Genomic DNA, 22,186 nt, shown 5'->3' on the forward strand with positions numbered 1-22,186 from the left:
ATTTGAGAGCATGCACATTTCTTGCGTCACAAAAAGGTGCCCATTTTATATATCTCTATGCCCACTTAGGGCTTGCACTTTTCCCAGAGATATTTCAGGAATGGTATTTTTAAACATTTTCGCCTCCATCGAAATAGAAGCAGCCGAACTAAGTCTTCAACAAAACTAACACTGGTAGAACACTCCTGTTGTTACCTCCCACTAGAAGTCCATCATAGAGTTGGAAGGGTCCACAAGGGTCATCTAGTCCAACCCCCTGCAATGTAGGAATCTCAACTAAAGCATCCATGACAGATGGCCACCCAACCTCTGCTTAAAAAACTCCAAAGAATGAGAGTCCATCATCTACTGAGGGAGACTATTCCACTCATACAACCCCCATTATTAACAGACGCTTATTACATATGCCAGTGAATAGCACAGCTCTTCAATGGCTAGAAAGTGCTCACGCTTATGGGTCGGATTCCATGAGATGATTTTTGCTTACAGACATTTCTACTTTTAAAAGCGTGACTTTTTGCAGTAGTCTCATGGAAGAGTTGTTGGAATCTACTCGATTCCAAGTAGAGATGAATGAGTTGACAAACGGCTTTGTATTCCAGATCGCCAGTTGGGGCACAGAAGGATCAGGAAAGTTTCCCTGTTCTCTACGTACACACAGCTCTCAAATTATTTTTTGTCCTGGCCTTCCTTTTCCTGTGAACTTGTATACCCAGTGTGAGTGACTTACACAGCAGTGTTCAAACTTTCCACATTCATCTACCTGCTGTGGGCCTCTTGCGAAACAGCAGAGAATCAGGGATGTGCTTTCAGGAACACTCCAAGGATAAGCCGGGCAGCAGCAAGATCTGTTATGTACAACCTGGCAACACACTGCAATGAATTATCAATAATAGTGGGCAACTGGATTTTGGGCAATTTGTCTTATGGATACTCTCAAGGAACCCCATGATTCTGTGGAGCTACTTGTCTTAGGCCAGGATATGGTTTCTGCCAACAGAGATCATTGCACTTGAGATCAAATAGCTTTTTTCTCTAAATCAGGATGGGAGAATGTGCCCTTCCCTAAAATAAAGGGCTTGGCATTTGAAGCTATGGTCTTTCAACTTGTTGCACGCTATGGTATGAGTTCTACAGCTTGACCTGTGGGAACAGGTGAGTAGATGGGCAGACAGAGAACTGGGCTAGATCGCCCCAGTGGTTCCTTTTTCAATACTTTGCTGTTAGCAGTGTTGTGTCAGAATCAATATTTTTAACATATGAAAAGCATTTAAATGTACAGTGGCTAGGTCTTATACCAAAAGTGCTTTTCCCTGACCTCCAGTAGTAGTGGGTCAAATACTTTAGTCTAGGTATTGCTCAAAAATCAAGACTGAATAGTGAGTACCAAGTGCGTGGAACATTTTGCAATAAGCACTGACAACTTAGCAATCAAATTCCATTGTAGCAGTTTAAAGTGATGTCTGAGTGATGTAGCTAAATTGACATATTCACATATATAAGCCCAAGTTTTCGAAAGCGGTGAGAGATTTTTGAAACCAGCGTTTGCAGACAAGTTGGTCCTGCAATACAATTTCAATGCTGTATGCACTCTAGAGTGTTTACTATTTCTCTCTGATGTTTTTTTTCCATGAACTACACAAGCTCTGAAAATTAGGATAAATATAAAAATATGACTACTGTATAACACATTTAGGGCACTCTATACACATCACTCTGATCATTCATCCACCTGTGAGATGTTGCAAACTGCAGGGAACCTGCAGTGTGATTTAGAGTTCATGTGGAGCGAAAGCAATATATACATCCATCAACTATACATCAAATGAGGGATGACTTTTACAGGTTTGTTAAAGCTTTGTTCAGCAGACTTTAGTACTGCAAATAAATGTGAAGATAGCGATCGGTTTCATATTTTTGATGCCTACAAAGTTGCCCCAAGAGAATGAGCTATGCTTGGGGGTAGAATCCCAAAATTAAAAAGAAAACTTCACAGGTTCTCAGATCAGAAGCCAAATATTTGTGATCTGTTGCTAAAAACAGTTCAGGGTATTACACTGAAGCCTTATACCAGGTCAGATTATTTGTCCACCTGGCTCTAACTATCATCAGGTCTCCAGGGTTCTTCCCACATCTTCCCATCACCTTGCTACCTGATCCTAAGGTGCCAGGGCCTGAAACAACCTGGGACCTTCTCTATGCAAAACAAGTGTGCTGTCCCACAGAACTATGGTTACCACTGAGGAAGTCCACCAAGCACAGTGACAACTTGCTTCTGAGGAGATATGAATAAAGCTATACTTTTAATTTCCAGAACTGACAATTTCTAAATGGCAGCTCAGGACTTTTGCTGGTGATTTCTGGGATAAAACGATGCAACACAAGGCTATCTGGCAGCCCAACATTACATGGAAGCAAAATAAACCCCAATAGGATTTGCTTTCGAAGACATTTAGGACCAAAGCATGCTGCATTTTGCAACCTAGTCTCATGCGTGAAGCAGCAAGTGACCCCTTCAGCAAGAAATTTAGGCTGGATTAAGACTTAATTTGCATATGGGTTGTTTAGATCTTGCAAGCAGTCAACTGGCAACAAGATTTTTGTTTAATCCTTTGGGAAGAAGGGTGAGAAATACATTTAATAAATAAATATCCAATTTCCCCCAGAAATGGTAAATCTCTCTATTTTTTAAAAAGGCAATTTTTCTGCCAACAATGTCATGTGGTCCATGCAAAAACCTTGCACGCATGAGCACTGACCTTGCAACACCGTAAGTTAGTTCCACTGAAATTAATGGGAAGGAAGTGTGCATGCACACGAGAGCTCATACCAAGAACTAACTTAGTTGGTCTTTAAGGTGCTACTGGAAGGAAAAAAAAATTTTGTTTTGACTATGGCAGACCAACACGGCTACCTATCTGTAACTAGTCACCATGAGTAACTTTCACACTCATTTCTGTGGGGTCCAAGTGCAACAAAACTTTTTAGTCTGGGTCCAACCAGTTGTTCCTAACCTTTCCTTCAAGATCAGCCTTTCCCAAACCCACCAACACTGCCAAGCCAAACCAAGGCCCAGAAAACCTCTCCCTCCTCCTCCACCGCTTCCGTTGCACGCCACCCTCCTTGCAGAGCAGCCAGTCCCTTCCACCGAACTCCGAAGCACACCTTTGCAGGCAGCGACAAGCCGATCGCTCCCAGCGTCCCGTACTGTTGCCAACGCGTTTTGCTTATAAATGCAGCCTCCCTTTCATTAAGCGAGTGCATTACAAAGGGGCCATTACCACAAATCTGCAGGCAAATTGGCCTCGCGGTGCAAAAGCGCCCTTTGTAAGCAAACGTATTGCATGCGCGGCGGCGTATAATGAAAATAATCGTTTCACAAGCGAGGAGCAAACAACCGGAGGCAGCGAGCGAACCGGAGCTGCAGATGTTGGGACGGGACAGGACCGTGGGAAGCGGACGGTGCCCCTTTCAAAGTGTTTCTGCTTCGCTTTCATGGAGCCGAAGTGTTTCGCCAAAAGGCCCTTTAAGTGGAACGATGGCGTGGCAGCCTGCCAAATCGCCCTCCGAGTAGAAACACCGACTTCAATGGGTCTACTCGGAGTAGGTCTTAGTTGGAAAGCACACATGGGATTTTTAATGCACACCAGTCTTTTCCTATCCCTTTCCTTCCTCCAGGCGGCTCAGCAAACTGAAATTAACTCTGCACCTTTCCTAGGCTGTTCGAAGCAAACCAGCCGAAGGAGGGAAATAAAACGGGTTTGGTTTTTTTCGTCCTAGCTTCCTCTCTATGCCATCCGAGCAGCACAAGAGATAGGCTTTGTAACTACCAGACTTCCTTAAGAAGTCGATGACACAATCAGGACAAATTCCTTGCATAAGGCGAAGCCTCGCGTAGGAAAGCAGCGCCGTCTTTGAAACTGCAAATTACGAGCACATTCTTACGCGCGCGCACCGCGCTGCCCCGGACCCCGAACTATGCAACAGGAAACGAAAATGCGAACATCTCAACCAAAGCGGATTTTCAAAACAAAACACCACTGTATATTAAGTTCTCAAACCCAGCAGCAGACCTGTCTAAAACGTGCTTTTGACCAAACGGGGAATCCCTTCCTAGCTAGCAGCAGCCCAGAACTGCAGCTGGGCTCAGCGTGGGAAGTTACCAAGGGGCGGGGTGCGGGTGCAAGCAGGTTTGCCGTCTGCGACTCGCAGCGCCACCCTGAGCGTGCCTCCTCCGAAGTAAGCCCAGCAGATCGGGCTCTCTCGGTCCCTGGTGGCTCGACACCTGCACGACTCCGCGCGGCAGTCTCGAGGGCAACGGGACCGTCCACCTCTGGAAACCAAGGGAACCGCTCCAAAGGTCACAACGCAGCCCGGGCAGCCCTTCGAAGGCTTCGCCAAGGCGCCCGTCGCGCGTATTCTGGACTGCACTTGCAAAACAACGCCAAAATATAAAATCGCGCCACTGTTAGTTGACAAGACGCCCCCACCCACGAGCAGCCTGAACCCAGCTCAGGGGTTCAGGCTGCTCCGCTGCCAAGAGAGCCTCGGTCGGGGAAGTCCAACCGGGCGCCCGGCGCTCCCTCCTCCTCCCCGACGCCCAGCCCGGCGCTCCGACGGGCCCTTACTTCTCATCCACATGCAGGCTGGGCGAGCACTTGATGGCGAGCCAGGTCTTCCAGTGGACGTGGCGGACTTTGTAAACCTGCCCGAAGCCTCCCGAGCCGATCTTCTCCCAGCTGCCGAACTCGCTGGCGTCGAAGGTTTTCAGCAGCCCCATGGGCCACGCCGAGCGGCTCTCCTTCTCCATGCGGCCCCCGGATTCTTCCCCCAGTGTGACAGCCGGACGACTCGCCCCCCCCCCCCCGCGCGAGACACACCTGAACTGCACGGCCTCCCTTCGCGGACTGAGCGCCCTCCCATCTGGCGGCGCCGTCTCCTTTCCCCAGGTGACTCAAGGTGTGCTCATTCGCCAGGCCCTGACGTCACTTCCGGCCTTCGGCAAACTGCGAGGCGAAAACGCGGGGGCGGCAGCAGCAGCAGAGCAGCCTGGGCGGCTGCAAGAATTGCGCGCTGGGGGTGGAAGGCAGCTTCCCCGCGGGAAGGAGAGACGGCTCCGCACCGCCTCTGGAGACATTTGCACGGCTCCCGCTCTTTAGATGGAAAACGAGAGTGTGGGAAGGGGTGTAGCGCCCAGGTTCAGACTCCTTCGCCTCCAGAAAAGGCTAAGAATGGCCCCACCCAGGAGTGCCAACTTGAATAAAATATTGGGGGGGGGCAGGTAAGCCCCGCCCCGCAAAATCGATCACAAGACACAGCACGCGCACATCATTTGAATGGCAATGCTCATCAGCTTTTTTTGGGGGGGAGCCCAGCCCTCACGAATATTTTAGGGGGCTGGCCGAAGGGACCTCAGCCCCTAGGAGTTGGCTGCTCTGGCCCCACCTGATAGTCCCTCAAGACCGGCGAATTACTGGCAGATCTGTACTGGACCATCCGCACATCATTCCGATTTATTAGTGGTTCTGCAATGCGTCCCTAATGTTGGTGTGTTATTGGTGCGCTGTATCAAAACAAAAGTGGAGCCGCCGCCGTCACCACCCGGAGCATTCGGAGTACCAAAGGTTACTTGGCAGCTACCAGGCACGCACCTATTGCAAAGGAAGTTTGTTTATTTAATGTCCTAGCTTTCTCCCAGCACAGTACCCCAGGTCACAACATGCATTAACAACAGGTGCAGGTTAAAAACACACCAATCAGTTGTATTTTTAAAGAAACAAGTAAATTGCTATATTTAAAACAGCACTGAATCCATGCAGTTTAAAACCACTTAAAAGCACAAGAAAATATACAACAACACCCACTATTAAAAGACCCTGCTGCAAAACAAAACCCCCTCTTTGCCTGCTGGCAACAGGAAAGCAGAGAGGGAGTCTAGCCTTCTGCAGAAGGGAGCTCCACAGTATGGGAGCAGCTACCTAGAAGGCCCTCTCTTGTGTCTTTACCAAATGTGCCTGCGAGGGTGGTAAAACTGCTGCTATTTAAAAAAATGTTTTTACTCTGTGTCCCCCGCCCCATCCCTGCTTTACACAAACTGCTGTTGTTTAAAACCAACTACCAGACCCTCCCCTTTGTGTACTTCCCCCTTCTCACTCCCATCCCATGGTCATGGCAGTTGTGCAACCTGTCTTCTCTTTTGCTCCTCTCTGCAAACCCAGGACTGTGGTGAGGCAGTACAAATCTTCCAATGCGGGATGCATAAGGGCAGCCTTCCATTTTTTATGTATATGGGAAGAAAAGGAAATAATGGACGCAGTGTATCACACCACTATACTTGGCAGTCTTCGTTCGTTTCAGTAAATCACAGTTTCTGTTTAGTGCAAGTTAGTAAACAGAAGCCATACAGCACCAACATTTGGTTTATTCTTGCCATGCCTTCTGCCCCATTTGCTCCAGATGGTTGTTGGGGGGGCTCACTGGATGGTTGGGGGGGGGCTTACTGGAGCAGATTTTAAGGGTTTGCAGAGGTTGCAGGGAGATCAATTGCCAATTTGTTGTTTTTCCCCAAAAATTTTTTATTGATTTTCCAATATTTTAAACAAACAAACAAACATAGGTCTTAACTGTACTTAATCCAATCTTAGTAACATTGTTAAATGACTTCCTCAAATCCCCCTGGTTGAGTTTCATTGTATATCATTGTAACAGTTTTCCAAAACCAATTTTCTCATAAAATAAACTTAGTCACGTAACATCTTTCTTCCTTTTCATTTTAACTTTAAACATTTTATTCCCTAATGTCACATATTTAAATCCTAAGCCTATCTGGTATTTGCAAGTTTTTCCAATTAAGTTATCTTAGCATATTTAACTAAATAGTCTTTGAATTTCATCCAATTGACCTAGTACTCCTCCTCCTTCTGGTCACGGACTCTTCCAGTCAGGCCGGCTAGCTCCGAAAAGTCCATCATCTTCATCTGCCATTCCTCCACTGTTGGGACTTCTTGTGTTTTCCAGTTCTTATCTAACAAAATTCTAGCTGCAGTTGTGGCATACAAAAACAATCTAACATCTTTCTTGGGAAATTCCAAACCTTTTATTCCCAGAAGAAAGGCCTCTGGTTTCTTAATAAATGTATATTTCAACATTTTCTTCAATTCATTTTAAATCTTCTCCCAGAAGTCTTTCACCTTAGGGTAGGTCCACCACATATGATAAAAGGTACCCTCTTTTTCTTTACATTTCCAGCATAGATTATCACTATTATGATACACCTTTGCTAATTTTACAGGGGTTAAGTACCATGTATACATTATTTTCATAATATTTTCCTTTAACACCGTACATGCAGTGAACTTGACCCCTTTCCTCCACAACCTTTCCCAGTCTTCAAACATTATGTTGTGTCCCACATCTCTTGCCCAATCCATCATCACAGATTTAACTTGTTCATCCTTTGTATGCCATTCCAACAATAAATTATACATTTTAGACAGATTCTGAACTTTAGAGTCCAACAACTCCATTTCCAACTTAGTTTTTTCCAAAGCAAAACCATTTTTCTTATGATCAGTTGCCAATTTGTTTTCAAATCCAATATAATGCGCTCATGGTGACCTTTAAATCCCTAAAATGTTATGGGATCAAGTTAGTGGCATTTGGCCACAGAGTTGGCATGGGTTTTTTTCAAATGGGAGCAAGCCCTTTTGTGCTCTTTGTTTGCATTTCTGTAGCCTTTTTATGTGTGAGGTTACGTGCACAGATTTCAAAGCGTTTTGTTTACAGCTCCTTGGTTTGAGCTCACACCCACCCACAATGCATGTAATTTTGAGCAAGCCTAGTAAAGCCAAACTCACTCGGTGTTTTATTGATGCCCACCTTGAGCGTCCTCTTGTTGTGCTTGCCTTAGGGAATTGCAAGGTCCAGGAAGTAGAAACACAGTAATCCACCTCACAGAGGCTGAACTGTTGTACGTTTCAACATGTTTACGCAGATAACAAGTGCTCTTCAAACCAAAGAACATGGAAAGATGAGACAAATGGCTTTTGTAGTTAAAACAGAAACAACAAACTAAGAAGTACCGACTCGCCCCGCCCTGCCCCCCTCAGGGCTAGTCAGTTTTTCTGATGGTTTGATAATTACAAGACTCTTAGTAGACAGAGACAGAAAATGGTTGGAGAGTAGGGATGGTAGAATATGCCCATTTTTGTGTCTCTGAGTTTATCGTTTTTCCAATCTTCTTTAATTTTTAAGGAAACTTTATTATTACAGAACATCATGTTTTCAAGGTAGATTACAACATTGAGAGTAATAATATGGCAATATTACAGACACAATGAATGTATAAAACAGTACTTATTTCCAAAAAGCTTAATTAATTCATGTTTCCATTCTTGAGTTCTCAACATTTCCATATCAGTTTGCAATTAAATAAATATTCCTCAGGATTTTTTTGGTGAGAATATCTTATAATATACACATTTTAGTTTGCAGTTCTTCCTACTATTGTATATGTCTAGTCCTGTGGCTCCGGACAACAAACAGGCAAATGACTGTGGCCTTCTGCTCTTTGAAAGGAGAGATGTGGGCCATGTCAAATATTGAGACATCATCTTAGCTTGTGTTTAGCCATGTACCTTAACCTCTGCTGCACCTGTTGATTGATGAACCTTGTAACCTGACTTATGTACTGAAGTTATCTATGCACCCAAGCCTTTGGCAAAAACAGAGTCAAGGGTCCAGTACAGTTTCCACCAGTGAGAACCAGGACAGTGAGCGCTTTGCTCAGTGGATGTGAGATTAGAGTTTAACTGTCCCTTTCCTTGCAAGCAGCTGCAGACAGATGACTTCAGTCACACTGTGGCAACAGAAAGGAAAATTCCCCTCCTTTCCCCAGTTCTAGGAACTACAGAGTTAAGGATGTGAACTCTTGAGTTCCTTCAGAGCTTTTTGAACTAATTCAGTGAACGTCATTAAACCAAACTAGTTTATTCAAAGCACTGGTCAAACTGGGGAGGAGGGTTAAGGCAAATATCATGTCTAGTCTGGCCCTCAGGCAAAGGAATCAGACTCTGGCACTGTTATAGCATAGCTGACATAACTTCATTCCAGTTTAAAGTGATGCTGACTTTCCATAAGTCTGTGTAAGTGCACTATGATTTTCACCCAGCAGAAACAGAACAAAGTTATGTCATCATAGTTATGCACTAAGAAAATAATTCCTGTGTTTGCTGTGTTCTCTCATATGCTGCATATTGGGCTGCATATTGTAAGATTTTCTGCAGTAACAGAAAAGGTAAATTTAAAACAGAGGACTGTTTCACAGCAAAACTGAACAGCCAGGTTAACCCACAGGTGAAGCTACTGAAATTACAGAGGAAGGACACCATAGAGAGTTCCTAAGGAACGCTTTCCATGGTCAAAATACATTGACAACAAATGTGTAAGAGAGGTATCACTTTCCCTGCCTTTTGCTCCCTTTCTTGCCCCTCCATTTAATACTTTTTTTCTGAACTAGTCTAGCCTGTTGACCAAGTTGAGAATATACTGTTTACCTAATAAAAATCAGAACAGAAGCTGGAACTTGAAAAAACATGCATAGGAAGGTTGAGCAAAGTGCTACAGATAGTAAGGGGGGGAGGGGGGGAGAAATCAAAGTTATATGCTAGCCTAAGAAGTGAAGCAAATCCAAACCGTCCCCAAAACCTGATTGTCCATAAAAGTTAATTATAAGTTAACGCACAAAAAATGAAATTGGTACCCTAACAAAACAACTCCCATAGGTGTCATTTTCACATTCTCTACAAAAGGGTGACTTGTATATGCACAGCCAAGACGACTCCTGAGCCTCTATTTAAAAATGTTAAGCTCTCTCATTATGATATTAATGGTTAAAATTAAGAAGTCCTTGCGACACATGTATTCTGTTGCAAGGCTTGTCTATAAGGAGAGAAAAGGGTATATCTTTGCCTTTTCATGTAGACAAGCCCAACTATATGTGAAAGTGTTGCCCAAGGTCTTCTCATCTGGAAATGGTGCAATAACTGGAATGACATTTAAGGAATATGACAAACACTAGAAAATAGCTGTTCTTCTTAAATCTGGATTTGATTAATGAGATTTGGAAAAGCGCACCACACAGAAATGTACTTTTGAGTAGCATAGTGGAAGATACACTTTGATCCAGTTGGGTCATCTATTCGAAGGTTAGGGTGTCTGTAAACTGCCCACCACTTTACAGCTGTTCAGTAATCTGTTGTCTGATCCTTGGAAGCCCTGTGTTTATCTATAGTGACTGGTCAGGGTCAGTGGAGATAAAAGTCAGTGTCTCTCTAAAGGGCATTTTGCAGCAGATGGCCGAGACCCCCAAATTTTCACCGTTTTGTATCATTTGTGTGTGGCATCTGAAAGTGTAATAAGTACATCCTTATATCTGCATTTTTCTCTGGTTTATTTGAATGCTCTATATTTTTATTCATCTGTTTTAATTTTAAAAAGGTAAAGGTAAAGGACCCCTGATAGTTAAGTCCAGTCACAAACGACTCTGGGGTTGCGGCGCTCATCTCGCTTTACTGGCCGAGAGAGCCGACGTTTGTCCGCAGACAGTTTTTCCGGATCATGTGGCCAGCATGACTAAACCGCTTCTGGCGAAACCAGAGCAGCGCACGGAAACTCCATTTACCTTCCTGCTGGAGCGGTACCTATTTATCTACTTGCACTTTGACATGCTTTTGAACTGCTAGGTGGGCAGGAGCAGGGACAGAGCAACAGGAGCTCACCCCGTCGCGGGGATTCAAACCACCGACCTTCCGATTGGCAAGCCCTAGGCTCAGTGGTTTAGACCACAGCGCCACCCGCAGTCTGTTTTAATTTTATTTACTTTCAAAGCTGCCTTGGGGGACACTGATTTTACAAACACAGGCAACTCCTTGTTTACATGAGGGTTGCATTCTGGGTCATCATGCGCATCCACGGAGCACCCATACATCGTGCTGCTCCGCCCCCTTCCCCTTCTGTCAGCAGTCACGTACCAATTGAATGCACACAAAATGGTCTATAATAAATAGAAAGATGCAAAACCTTAGGAAGCTGGATTAGGTAAAGGTAAAGGTACCCCTGCCCGTACGGGCCAGTCTTGACAGACTCTAGGGTTGTGCGCCCATCTCACTCAAGAGGCCGGGGGCCAGCGCTGTCCGGAGACACTTCCGGGTCACGTGGCCAGCGTGACATCGCTGCTCTGGCGAGCCAGAGCCGCACACGGAAACGCCGTTTACCTTCCCGCTAGTAAGCGGTCCCTATTTATCTACACTGTACACTGTACTTGCACCCGGGGGTGCTTTCGAACTGCTAGGTTGGCAGGCGCTGGGACCGAGCAACGGGAGCGCACCCCGCCGCGGGGATTCGAACCAGGAAGCTGGATTATACCAAGTCAAACTATTGGTCCAGCTAGCTCAGTATTGTCTACACTGATTGGCAGTAGTTTTCCAGGGTTTCAGACAGCGGACATTTCCAGCCCTACTGAGGACTGACTATGGGACCATTTTACATGTGAAGTAGATGTTCTATCACTGAACTGTGGCCCTTCCCCTTTATATAATAAGTTACAATAACTGAGTTATGTTTGCAGAACTTCTTGTATCATCTTTGTTAGGGAAGCTGGAGTTGTGCATGTTGAAAGTAATAAATTGGGAGAGTCACAGGGGCTGTCTCTACAGAGCCCAATACAGTGGTACCTCAGGTTGAGTACTTAATTCGTTCCAGAGGTCCGTTCTTAACCTGAAACTGTTCTTAACCTGAAGCACCACTTTAGCTAATGGGGCCTCCTGCTGCCGCCGCGCCGCCTGAGCATGATTTCTGTTCTCACCCTGAAGCAAAGTTCTTAACCTGAGGTACTATTTCTGAGTTAGCAGAGTCTGTAACCTGAAGTGTATGTAACCTGAAGCGTATGTAACCCGAGGTACCACTGTACAAATATGTTGAACAAGTCATTGTTGGCTGTAGTGGCAAAGACCTTCTGCACATGTAGGATATTAAAACATATTTTGTGAAATATTCAACTATTTCCTGTTCTCTCCCCAAGTGGGGGTGGTGTCAGGCCTAGCCCTAATCCAGAGAGCAACTCCCCGGAGGAGGAACCATGCCTCCCACTTACCAAAGTCTTGTGGGGAGCAGGCAGGGTCCCCCATTGCCAACCCGAGAGTCCAGGGGAAGCTGAGCAAGGCTGAGTACAAGGCTGCTCCTTAACTGATGGCAGCTTTCATGTGCAAAGTGTGCTCATTTCCTTATCTTGTCAATCCTTTCTATTACAAGATTCTAATTCCATTTAACAGATAAGGAACAAAGACTGAAAGATAGTGAGTGGCCTTGGACAAGATTAAGTCCTTCAGCTGCCACATTTGAACCAGGCTTCTCTGAGATCCAAGTGTCATAGGGTTTGGTGGCTGGAGGGTTGCCACTTCAGTGCTCCTGTGCCTTCTAACAGTCCGTGTGACAGGGAGAAACTGATATGCAGCTCTCCTTAGTGCCGTAGCACATTTCTCCCTGTTATGAAGCTGTTAAAACCACAGGTACATTACTTGAAAGAAAGGGGTTGGTGGAAATAATAATCTTAATTGGAAGTGGTGGGAAGATTCAAATCATAACCTTGCCCTATTGATCAAAATATCACAAGAGGACAGTGTATGGGGGGGGCAGATATTCTCCCAGAAGTGTTCTTGTCAGTAAAGCTCCTTAATACAGTGGTACCTCAGGTTAAGAACTTAATTCGTTCTGGAGGTCTGTTCTTAACCTGAAATTGTTCTTAACCTGAAGCACCACTTTAGCTAATGGGGCCTCCCACTGCCTCCGGAGCTCAATTTCTGTTCTCATCCTGAAGCAAAGTTCTTAACCCGAGGTACTATTTCTGGGTTAGCGGAGTCTGTAACCTGAAGCGTATGTAACCTGAAGCGTATGTAACCTGAAGCGTATGTAACCCAAGGTACCACTGTACATCCCCCTACAAACTTTCCCCTTTCACATGGTAATACCAGTTCAGATGGCTAGACCATTTCTCTAAAATCCTGAGGAGTATGTAGTAGTTTCAGAGATTAATGTCGCAATTACACGTTTCTCTTTGATTAGATAAGAGTCCAAGTTCCCGTTCTTTGGAGGATACTGTATCAAATGCCCAATTATATCTAGAAATACATTAAAATAAGCAAATCATTTTGCAAACCGCTACCATTATGGAATAATAAGATCACAGAATTGTACTGTTGCAAGGGACCCTAAGGGTCATCTAGACCAAATCACTAACCACTTGACAAACTACAGTTTCCAGGATGCCTTGGGGGAAGCCATTGTCTTTAAATCTATGGCGGACATGCAGCCACTGTAAAAAAAAGAGAGCAAAAAGCTGTAAAGTTCCTTGTACTCACCACTGATTAACAGTAGGGAAGCCTGGCAGATGGCAGCCGTAGTCCAAAACATCTGGGCAAAGTTGGCAAAGGCTGCTTTGAAAAACTAAGCTCTGGTTGTGTTAATTGTCAAGTCAATATTGTCCTGTGTGCAAACCTCCTAATTGAATAGAATAGACGTTTTTGAATATTTCCTCCAGCCTCACTCGAAACAGAACAGGAGCACTATTTAAAATTTGACTGGGGGATTATTTTCTTACTTCACTATGCAGCTCAATTAACAATTATAACAATAATAGTTTCTAAATGTTAGGTTTGAACTAACCTCCTCCACACACAGAACCAGACTGGATTCATGCCTTTCATCTTCGCTAGGCACATAAATTGAGTACATACCATGCTGCAACCTACGTCAGCAGCTGTCTATGCACGCAGGAAACTTTAAAAGGTGACATCCCATTTCTTCTGTATTGGCCATGGAAAATGCCACTGCTTGTTTTCTGTAGTTTCATGCATAAACCCATGAAGTGTCTTTGCATTGTTAAGCCAAGATTTGGGGGCAGAAGTCTACTTTACATGCGATGTTTTCCCCACAAACACCCCTGTAAAAACAGGGGTGTTTTCCCCACAAACACCCCTATAAAAACAAAGCAATACAGTAAAATGAAATAAAATATGTAGGGGATCATATGTGACGATCATGCAAGGGTCTGTTTTGCTGGGTGAACATCCTCTGCCTGTCACAACTTTCAAATGAGCATACAACTTGCACAATCTTCACACACATTAGTGTGCATCAGTTTGTTCATGCAACAATGTACACCTGTGTAGAGAAAATACTGTGAAGTGCCACTCAGTTTCCACCTTTTTGGCAGCTCTCCCCTTTGGCTACATTCCTGTGATGTTTTATGCATATGCTCAAAGATCCTAAAAATGCCCTCGCATCTGAATGACTTTAAACAGCTAAAAAGGTCTTTGGAGATCAAAGGAACCCTTTGCATGCCTAAAATTACTCCTAAGTGTTAAATATTTGCTGTATTTGCTTATAAGGGGCTTTGGGTTTTTCAAAGATGAAAGATTCAAATAATCCTCTTTATCTACATTGGTAGGTTAAGACAGCAAACAGTTGAGCTTCATTGGAACATTAGGAACATAGACCTGATTTCTTTGTTGTCAAAAGGAGTAGAAGTCCAGCTACTTTGAGCTTCATTATCTTTCCCTCCCCCAATAACATAAAACTGGGAAAAAACCCACAAATGCAACTGAACTACAGCAAGAATATTAGCCATGACTGCAGGATTCTTCATGGAGGCAAGGGACTCTGTCCTCCTTGCTGAACTGAAAAAATCCCATTTCCAAACTGATCATGCTCTTTAATTTTGATAACATTGATTGCTTGGGGGGTTCCAGGCAGGCAAGGCAGGCAGAATCTGGTAGAATCTCTTCTCTCACAGGGAAGTTTAGGGAAGTTTTAATGACTGATGTTTTAATGTATTTTTAACCTTCTGTCGGAAGCTGTCCAGAGTGGCTGGGGAAACCCAGCCAGGTGGTTGGGGTAGAAATTATTATTATTATTATTATTATTATTATTATTATTATTATTATTATATCACAGTTCTTTGTGCTTCTAGTACCTGCTTCCATTCAAAGATTGCCCATGCGTGTATATATGAGTACAAAGATGAATTTATAACTGATTTATTGAACCCGCCCACCCACATAATTTTTTATATATAAAGGAGTTATAGTTTTACTACACACTTGGTGAGAAACAGGAGTACTGCAAAATCCAAGGGCTCTTTAACAAGTGACAATTAAGAGAGTCTTTTAGGCCAGTGCTACTAGCATCAGGGGTTAGCATCAGGGCCACTCCAAGCTGTTCCTGTGCATTAGGAAAGCCATTGCGTGGAGTCTTACTTGGAAGTTGAATCTTAGCTCAGCATGACAACAGAATAATGTCCCCTACCATACCTTGCCCTGGTCAGCATTGTGGGGCGCCTACAAAGGTAGAGGGCCCCTGGCTCACCCCTGGAGCATTCTGGCCCTGCTGTCCCCCATTCTGTCACTGCCTGTTCACCTGTCTTCTCCAAGCATGCAAGCAAGGAGAAGGTGGAACATGAACATCTACTTCATCTGGCCTTGCACTCCTCCCTTGGGGGGGAGCTATTTGGATTGGGCTCATTGTGTTAGAAGTGAGGAGAAGGGAGCCCTATTCAGAGAGGGCTCCCATCCTCAGTGAGGATGTGATGCCCAAGAACCCTCCAAAGTCCAGAGCTGGTCCAAAATCAGTCTTTGATCCAGGTAAAATAAAACTTTGTTTCTCCCTGTCCTGTCTTAGTCCCTTTTGTGCCTTGTGGTACATATGTGCAAAAACTGTAACTCTATTGCAGTTTAAAATGCTCAGGGACCTGAGTTTTAAACAGACAGACATCCTTCATGTACTTCTTGTGTTTCCTGGGGACAGATGCTTCCTGCATCAACAGATCACCCTCCATACATCATTGTTATGCTAATCATTGTGCCACACAATAGAGCTTCAGCCCAGGCAGTTGAGGAATGGGGACTCTTCAGCACTAGCTGATTCGGCTAGGGTGAAAGAAGAATGCACCTAAGCAGGAGCGGCCTTACTCCTGTCCAAATATAATGCAGTCAGCAGGAGCAATGGGCAAAGATCTGCAAGCAAACAATAATGCAATTTTCAAATGACTTACGTGGAAAAATCCTAAGGCTGCGACTCCCTGTGGACATTTACTTGGGAATAAGCCCTGTTGAACTTAATGGAATTGTTTCTAGGTAAAGATGCTTAGGATTGCATTGCAACACAGATTTGGAAAACTGTGTTGTATCCTGCATGATGACATGAGAAAGATCCAGTCACCTTCTTAGCATAGGTCGTTTCCTCCAGTGCAGTGTTGCCTGTCCACCAGAGTAATAGAGATTTAGATACCCATTGACTGGTTTTGTGGCAGGCTGCTAAAGGGGCCTGTGGGATGGGGTGTGGGAGAGAAAGAATCACCAACTGGGCTTGCTTAAAGTGCTTCAGGAAACAGCTGTATTCCAGTTTATCTTTCACATGTTGAAATGCCTGATTTCTATCTACATATTTGGGTCAGAAACCTTCCTAGAGATAGTCATCTCCAGGTTTCCCTTTACAGCACAACCTATGCACATCTGTTGCAAAGTACCGGTAATATTAGGTAAGCATCTCTAGGGTCTGCAGTGCAAGTCTATATACATGTCTACTCAGAAGTAAACCCAACTGAGATCAATTGGACTTAATCTTAAGTAGGTGTGTAGAATTGGAGCCTTAATTTGGGGGCTCAGTTGACATGGTAATTTGGGAAACGTCTTTCTCCTTGCAAAATATCCTAGGGATATAAGGATATGGAGAAATATGGGTTGTGCTGAACTAAGTTCTACTCTCCCAGTATGGACTCCCTTTATCAAATATACAGCCCAACAAGACAACAACAAGACCCCACCAACAGCATATGAATCAATCTGGCTTACTTGACCCAACAAGCCCTCCACCCCCTCACAAATACAAACAAACCCCATTGCAGCCAACCACAGACAACCAACCACAACCTGGGCCCCGAACCTCTCTCACCACCAAGGGACTATAACAAGTAAATAGAACGAGAACCTATCTAGTTGATGCTGACACAAAGCCCCACACGTACACTGTAAAAAAATATAAATTTCACTACCACCCCTCCCCTCCACCCCCTCTTCTTCCTGACCTTATACTGTACTCAACACTAATGTCTCATAACAAATGTGACTGATCTGTAGAAAAGACTTTACAACTTGAAAAAAGAGACAAGGCATGTACTTTTGTAAACCGAGAAAATATTTATTATTATTATTATTATTAAAAAACCTAAGTTCTACTTCACTGAAATTAATGTACCTAAGTTAATAATGCCCATTGATTTCAGTGGATCTACACAGAATGCGACTGACATTGGATACAGCCCTGCGAGAATTAGCCATATGTGGGCACAGTCTGCAATGATTTATGAGACCACTGAGATACATTATGGGGTCGCCTCAAGCATGGAGATCATTGCAGGCTGCATCCATGTTGTCATGTTTTCATGGATGATCATGTGAAGAGAAAAAATGACCAACAGCGGCTATGTGAAGTTTCAACTAGTACAGGAGAGTCAAGTTTATTGAAGCCTATCCCAGAAAAAGCTTCTGAATTGTAAATCCTTTAAGGTATGGATCTATTTACTGCTACTCATAAGAAGAGCTCTTCAGGATCAGACCAATGGCCCATTTAGTCCAGTGTCCTGTTCTCACTGTGGCAAACCAGATGCCTGTAGGGATCCCACAAGCAGAACCTGAATATAACAACACTCCCTTTTATAAACTGATGTGTATACACATAATACATGCATAAATATTAAAATGGCATTAATTCTTCTAATTTCATGCACATTACTTTCCCCTGATCTGCACAAGAAGAAAGACACAGGTACTTTCTAGTATGTAAGCCAGGCTACAGGACTGGTATGGACCCTGAAATATTAGAATAGCAGTATTATCAAAGGGGAAGCAGACTACGTGTGCTCAAATCACAACCTGTTAGGGGTATTAGGAGTGTTTTCATAACCAATCACCAGAAGAAGTAGCAGTGGGAAAGATGGCTCTAGTACATTTCCAAAGAAGGGCTCAAATAGCAAGAAATAATGGGTTTTTTCCACACACCGAGAAGCTTAGTAGACAAGGTGTATTATTCCATTTATTAACTTGTCTTATCTAGGAACGTTTATCACTAGCAATTGAAGCAGAACCCAGCTACACTGACAATGTATTTACACAATAGATTTTTTCATCTCCTAAACTATTTAAGTGTTCCCTGGGTATGTACACACTGGTATGGAGATATATAATGTATGAACCAGGTGATTACCATATGGATAGCAGCAATTCCTGTAATTGCAGTGTCTAAAAAAGAGTTGCTGTGACAGTCCATCATGCTGATTTCTTGTTTCACACATTACAGTGTGAACTTAATTCGTTCTGGAGGTCCATTCTTAAGCTGAAACCATTCTTATTCTGAGGCGCACTTTCGCTAATGGGGCTTCCCGCTGCCGCCACCACGCGACTTCCATTCTCAACCTGAGGCAAAGTTCGCAACCAGGAGCAGCTACTTCCAGGTTAGCGGAGCTCGTAATCTGAAGCATTTGTAACCAGAAGCGTTTGTAACCAGAGGCACCACTGTACAGCTGTTCATATGGGCACATGCAGGCAACATTTACAACAAGGCCAGGTCTCTCCCATATCAGTTGGCCCTGGTGGGCTTACCTGGCACTGTTCCAAGTGGCACTGGGCAGCTGGGTCCAGTAACCCTGCTGAATTTCCCACAATGCTCCAGAATGACACCAGGTTGGGGACATTGTGGGAAATGTAAAAATTTGTTGGGCCAAGTTGTCTGGTGCTGCTTGGAGTGCTAGCCGTCAACAGTGGGCCCTGCCAGGGCAGCAAGACCCTAGCAGCTCCCCAATAATGCCACGCACTGATGCCAATCCTGGTATACAACTACAGAATTGTATTGCATGAATCAGGTGGCCCTAAATGTTTGTACAGCCAGTGAGAATGACAAAAAAAGAAGACACCAACATTGTTATTTCTTTGCTCCTTGTGATATTATTTGGTCATAAATAAATAACCAAATAAAGTAAACATACTGTACTTATTAGTGAAAAGTATACAAAGAGCCTGTTACACGGGTGGCGTTGTGGGTTAAACCACAGAGCCTAGGACTTGCCAATCAGAAGGTTGGGAGTTTGAATCCCTGCGACAGGGTGAGCTCCCGTTGCTCAGTCCCTGCTCCTGCCCACCTAGCAGTTTGAAAGCACATCAAAGTACAAGTAGATAAATAGGTACCGCTCCGGCGGGAAGGTAAACAGTGTTTCCGTGTGCTGCTCTGGTTCGCCAGAAGTGGCTTAGTCATGCTGGCCACATGACCCGGAAGCTGTACACCGGCTCCCTCGGCCAATAAAGCGAGATGAGCGCCGCAACCCCAGAGTCGGCCACGACTGGACCTAATGGTCAGGGGTCCCTTTACCTTTATACAAAGAGCCTGTTAAGTTTTTAAGCTGCCACAAGCTTGTTGTTGTTTTGAGCTAACATGGCTGCTCCTTTGACACCTTTTCCTGGCATGGGCAGAAAAATGCTAGCAGGACTGAGAGCATCTGTGACTTACCTTTGGCTTACACACATTCACCTCCCTTTAGTTACAATGGCAGAAAGAAGAAGAATGCCAAGCTGGAATATTGCCCTCCCCCCCCCAATTCTGGGGAACATGTCAGGTGGAAAGGAGGTACCTGTATTTGGATCTGCTGGACCCAAAGCCCCCCTCTATCTCTTTCTGGCACACCGGCTATTTGCAGGCAGAGCAGGGAGATCCACACTATCCTATGGCCCCACAAACACTCTCAGCAATCATAGGATTGCACTTTTCTGAGTAAGCTGAAATGTCTCAGGAAGTCATTTGCTGGTTTCTTGGCTGCCTATCTGCTGCCCAGAAATATTTCTTTATTACATGCCAGAGAGTAAGAGATTCCACCACACAGAGATTCTCATACCAGGAACCCATTCATTACACATCTTTTTCTTTTTTCTTTTCTCTGTTTTGCTTCTGGAAATTTTCAGTCTCTTTAAGCCCGTTTTTCTCATTCAAATAACCACGAAAGTAAGCTTATGCCCGCAGGAAAAATGTGAGCATGTTGAGATCTGCGTGCATAGCATGGGAAAATAGCAGAAGAGGGAGGAGAGGGAGTGAAGATAAGATATATTTGCCCCCGGGAGCAAGTTTCCCATTCTTTCTTCTGGTTCTGTAAGTAGTTTTAACTTGCATTAGTACACATGGACACAAGTTTGTCATCATCGCTCATTGGGCGAGATTCCACCTCCTTCGTGCAGACAGGACCTTCTTTAAAACTTGCAGGGTTAGGGCTAAAATTAGCAGATCTTGACTTCATACGCCATAAAACAACAAAGCGGCATGTTTCTTGCATGACTCATGCTCTCCTGCATATAGCTATTTTCTTCATTAGTTCCACATAAGCAGCTGGCTCTGAGATCACAAGCAGGCTTTTTTCATTGTTAGCCTTGATACCTACATGTGGCGTGATACTTGCTGTGCAAATGGGAAGTAAAATTTTAATGTTTTGTTTTGGTGATTTGTAAGCCACTTAAAGGCTTTCTTAAATCGAGTGGTATGGACATTTTGTTAAAATGGAAGAAAACGATGACATCACGTTTAGTTCAGATATGCTTGGATGTGTGTGGGCAATACCAGTGGAAATTCTAAAAGCTTGAAGCTGGGAGGGAGCTCAACTAGTGTAGCTAGATGAAAAAGAGGATAGAACTCCTATATATTTTAATAGCTACACAGAAGCGGAACACTGTCTTCTTTACCAATATTAAAAGTTGCAGCAGCTGCTCACTCTACACAATGTACAGCCCAGACATAGGTTTATCTTCTAAGTTGAAACTGTTGGAAGTGCAACAGCAGGAATCAGGGCCGAATTAAGACCTTTAGAGGTCCTAAGCACTTATAAGTTTTTGGTGACCCCATATCTAATTCAAAGAGGAAGAGCTTGAAATGAAAGTATACACAGACTTGGCAGATAATAAGTCGTAGCGCTGCATATTTTAAAATAAAAAATAAATTTAAAATGCAAATTAAAGCTGACATTTAGCTGTATGAATATCTAATTGTGTGGGCCACTATCCCAATGATACTCAAAGTTTGGAATAATGAGACTCAATAATTAAAAGTTTACAAGGTTCCTTTTGTGAAGTAACGTTAAGGACATGTTGACTTGTGGGCTCCCTAGGAGCAAGCAGATCAAAAGAGAGGAAAGAATGTTAGTTCAGTTCACAGTATGCATTATGGTGCCTCAGAAAAAGGCCTTGAGGGGGGACGAGAAAGCTTAAGGAGTACAGTGGAAAGTGAAGTGATTTGTGACTGCATTACCTCCTGATGCAATCATGAGGTCTGTTGCCAGAGGTCATGGAAGGACCTGCACCTCTCTGGTGACCCATCTCGAACCTGTGCTTATCGAGACGACTAACTACAGAAAACAATACATAGATATCATTGTTTGGCAGCGAAACTTTAGCCCCGCTTGGTATTATCTTCTATATGTTTTTTTGCAGAAGCTGGAACAGATAGTATTTTATTAGTCATGTTATGCATATATCTAACTCATTGTTCCTTGTTCATACAGACTTCTATCTGCTGATAACCATTTCCTAAAACAAAACAAACCTCTATGTCAGGATTGTACATGGAAGCTGAGAAAGGCGTCTGTCAGGGGAAACATCTTGAGTAGTTTCTTGCACCTGAGGGGCAGTATCCAATGAAGTAGTTCTATTGCCATAAAGACATCTGGCTGTGCAACAGAACCTCCTTTCCTACTCCTTGTGCACCACTTAAATCTGTTCTGTGGGCTCCTTCAACCCTCCAAAGCAGATTTGGGGAGGGCACAGGATTGGGGGGTTGGGGGGGGGAGTCCTGTTGTGCAGCCATTGTGTTACTGGAACTATTTCATTGGATACCAGCCCAGGAGTTTCTCTCTCATGGGTAGGCAAACTAAGGCCCGGGGTCCAGATCCAGCCCAATCACCTTCTAAATCTGGCCTGTGGACGGTCTGGAAATCAACGTGTTTTTACATGAGTAGAATGTGCCCTTTTATTTAACATGCATCTCTGGGTTATTTGTGGGGCATAGGAATTCATTCAGTTTCCCCCCTTCAAAATATAGTCTGGAC

General features: G+C 44.1%; 1 protein-coding gene across 2 annotated transcripts in view; it reads right to left on the bottom strand.

Annotated features, from left to right (window-relative positions):
• The window catches only part of RIPK4 (receptor interacting serine/threonine kinase 4), a 29,736-nt gene extending 24,580 nt beyond the window's left edge, over positions 1-5,156 (bottom strand). The window contains exon 1 of one of the 2 annotated variants that reach the window (XM_053386781.1): positions 4,881-5,156. Coding sequence is in view for 1 of the 2 variants with exons in the window: in XM_053386780.1 (XP_053242755.1) it covers positions 4,629-4,810 (182 nt within the window). In the remaining variant the exon portion in view is untranslated. Of the gene's footprint in view, positions 1-4,628 lie in introns of both variants that reach the window. The other variant, XM_053386780.1, reaches the window with a different exon arrangement.
• Between the last annotated feature and the right edge of the window lie 17,030 nt (positions 5,157-22,186).

Source organism: Podarcis raffonei, chromosome 4 (genome assembly GCF_027172205.1).
Source record: "Podarcis raffonei isolate rPodRaf1 chromosome 4, rPodRaf1.pri, whole genome shotgun sequence".
Lineage (NCBI taxonomy): Eukaryota > Metazoa > Chordata > Lepidosauria > Squamata > Lacertidae > Podarcis > Podarcis raffonei.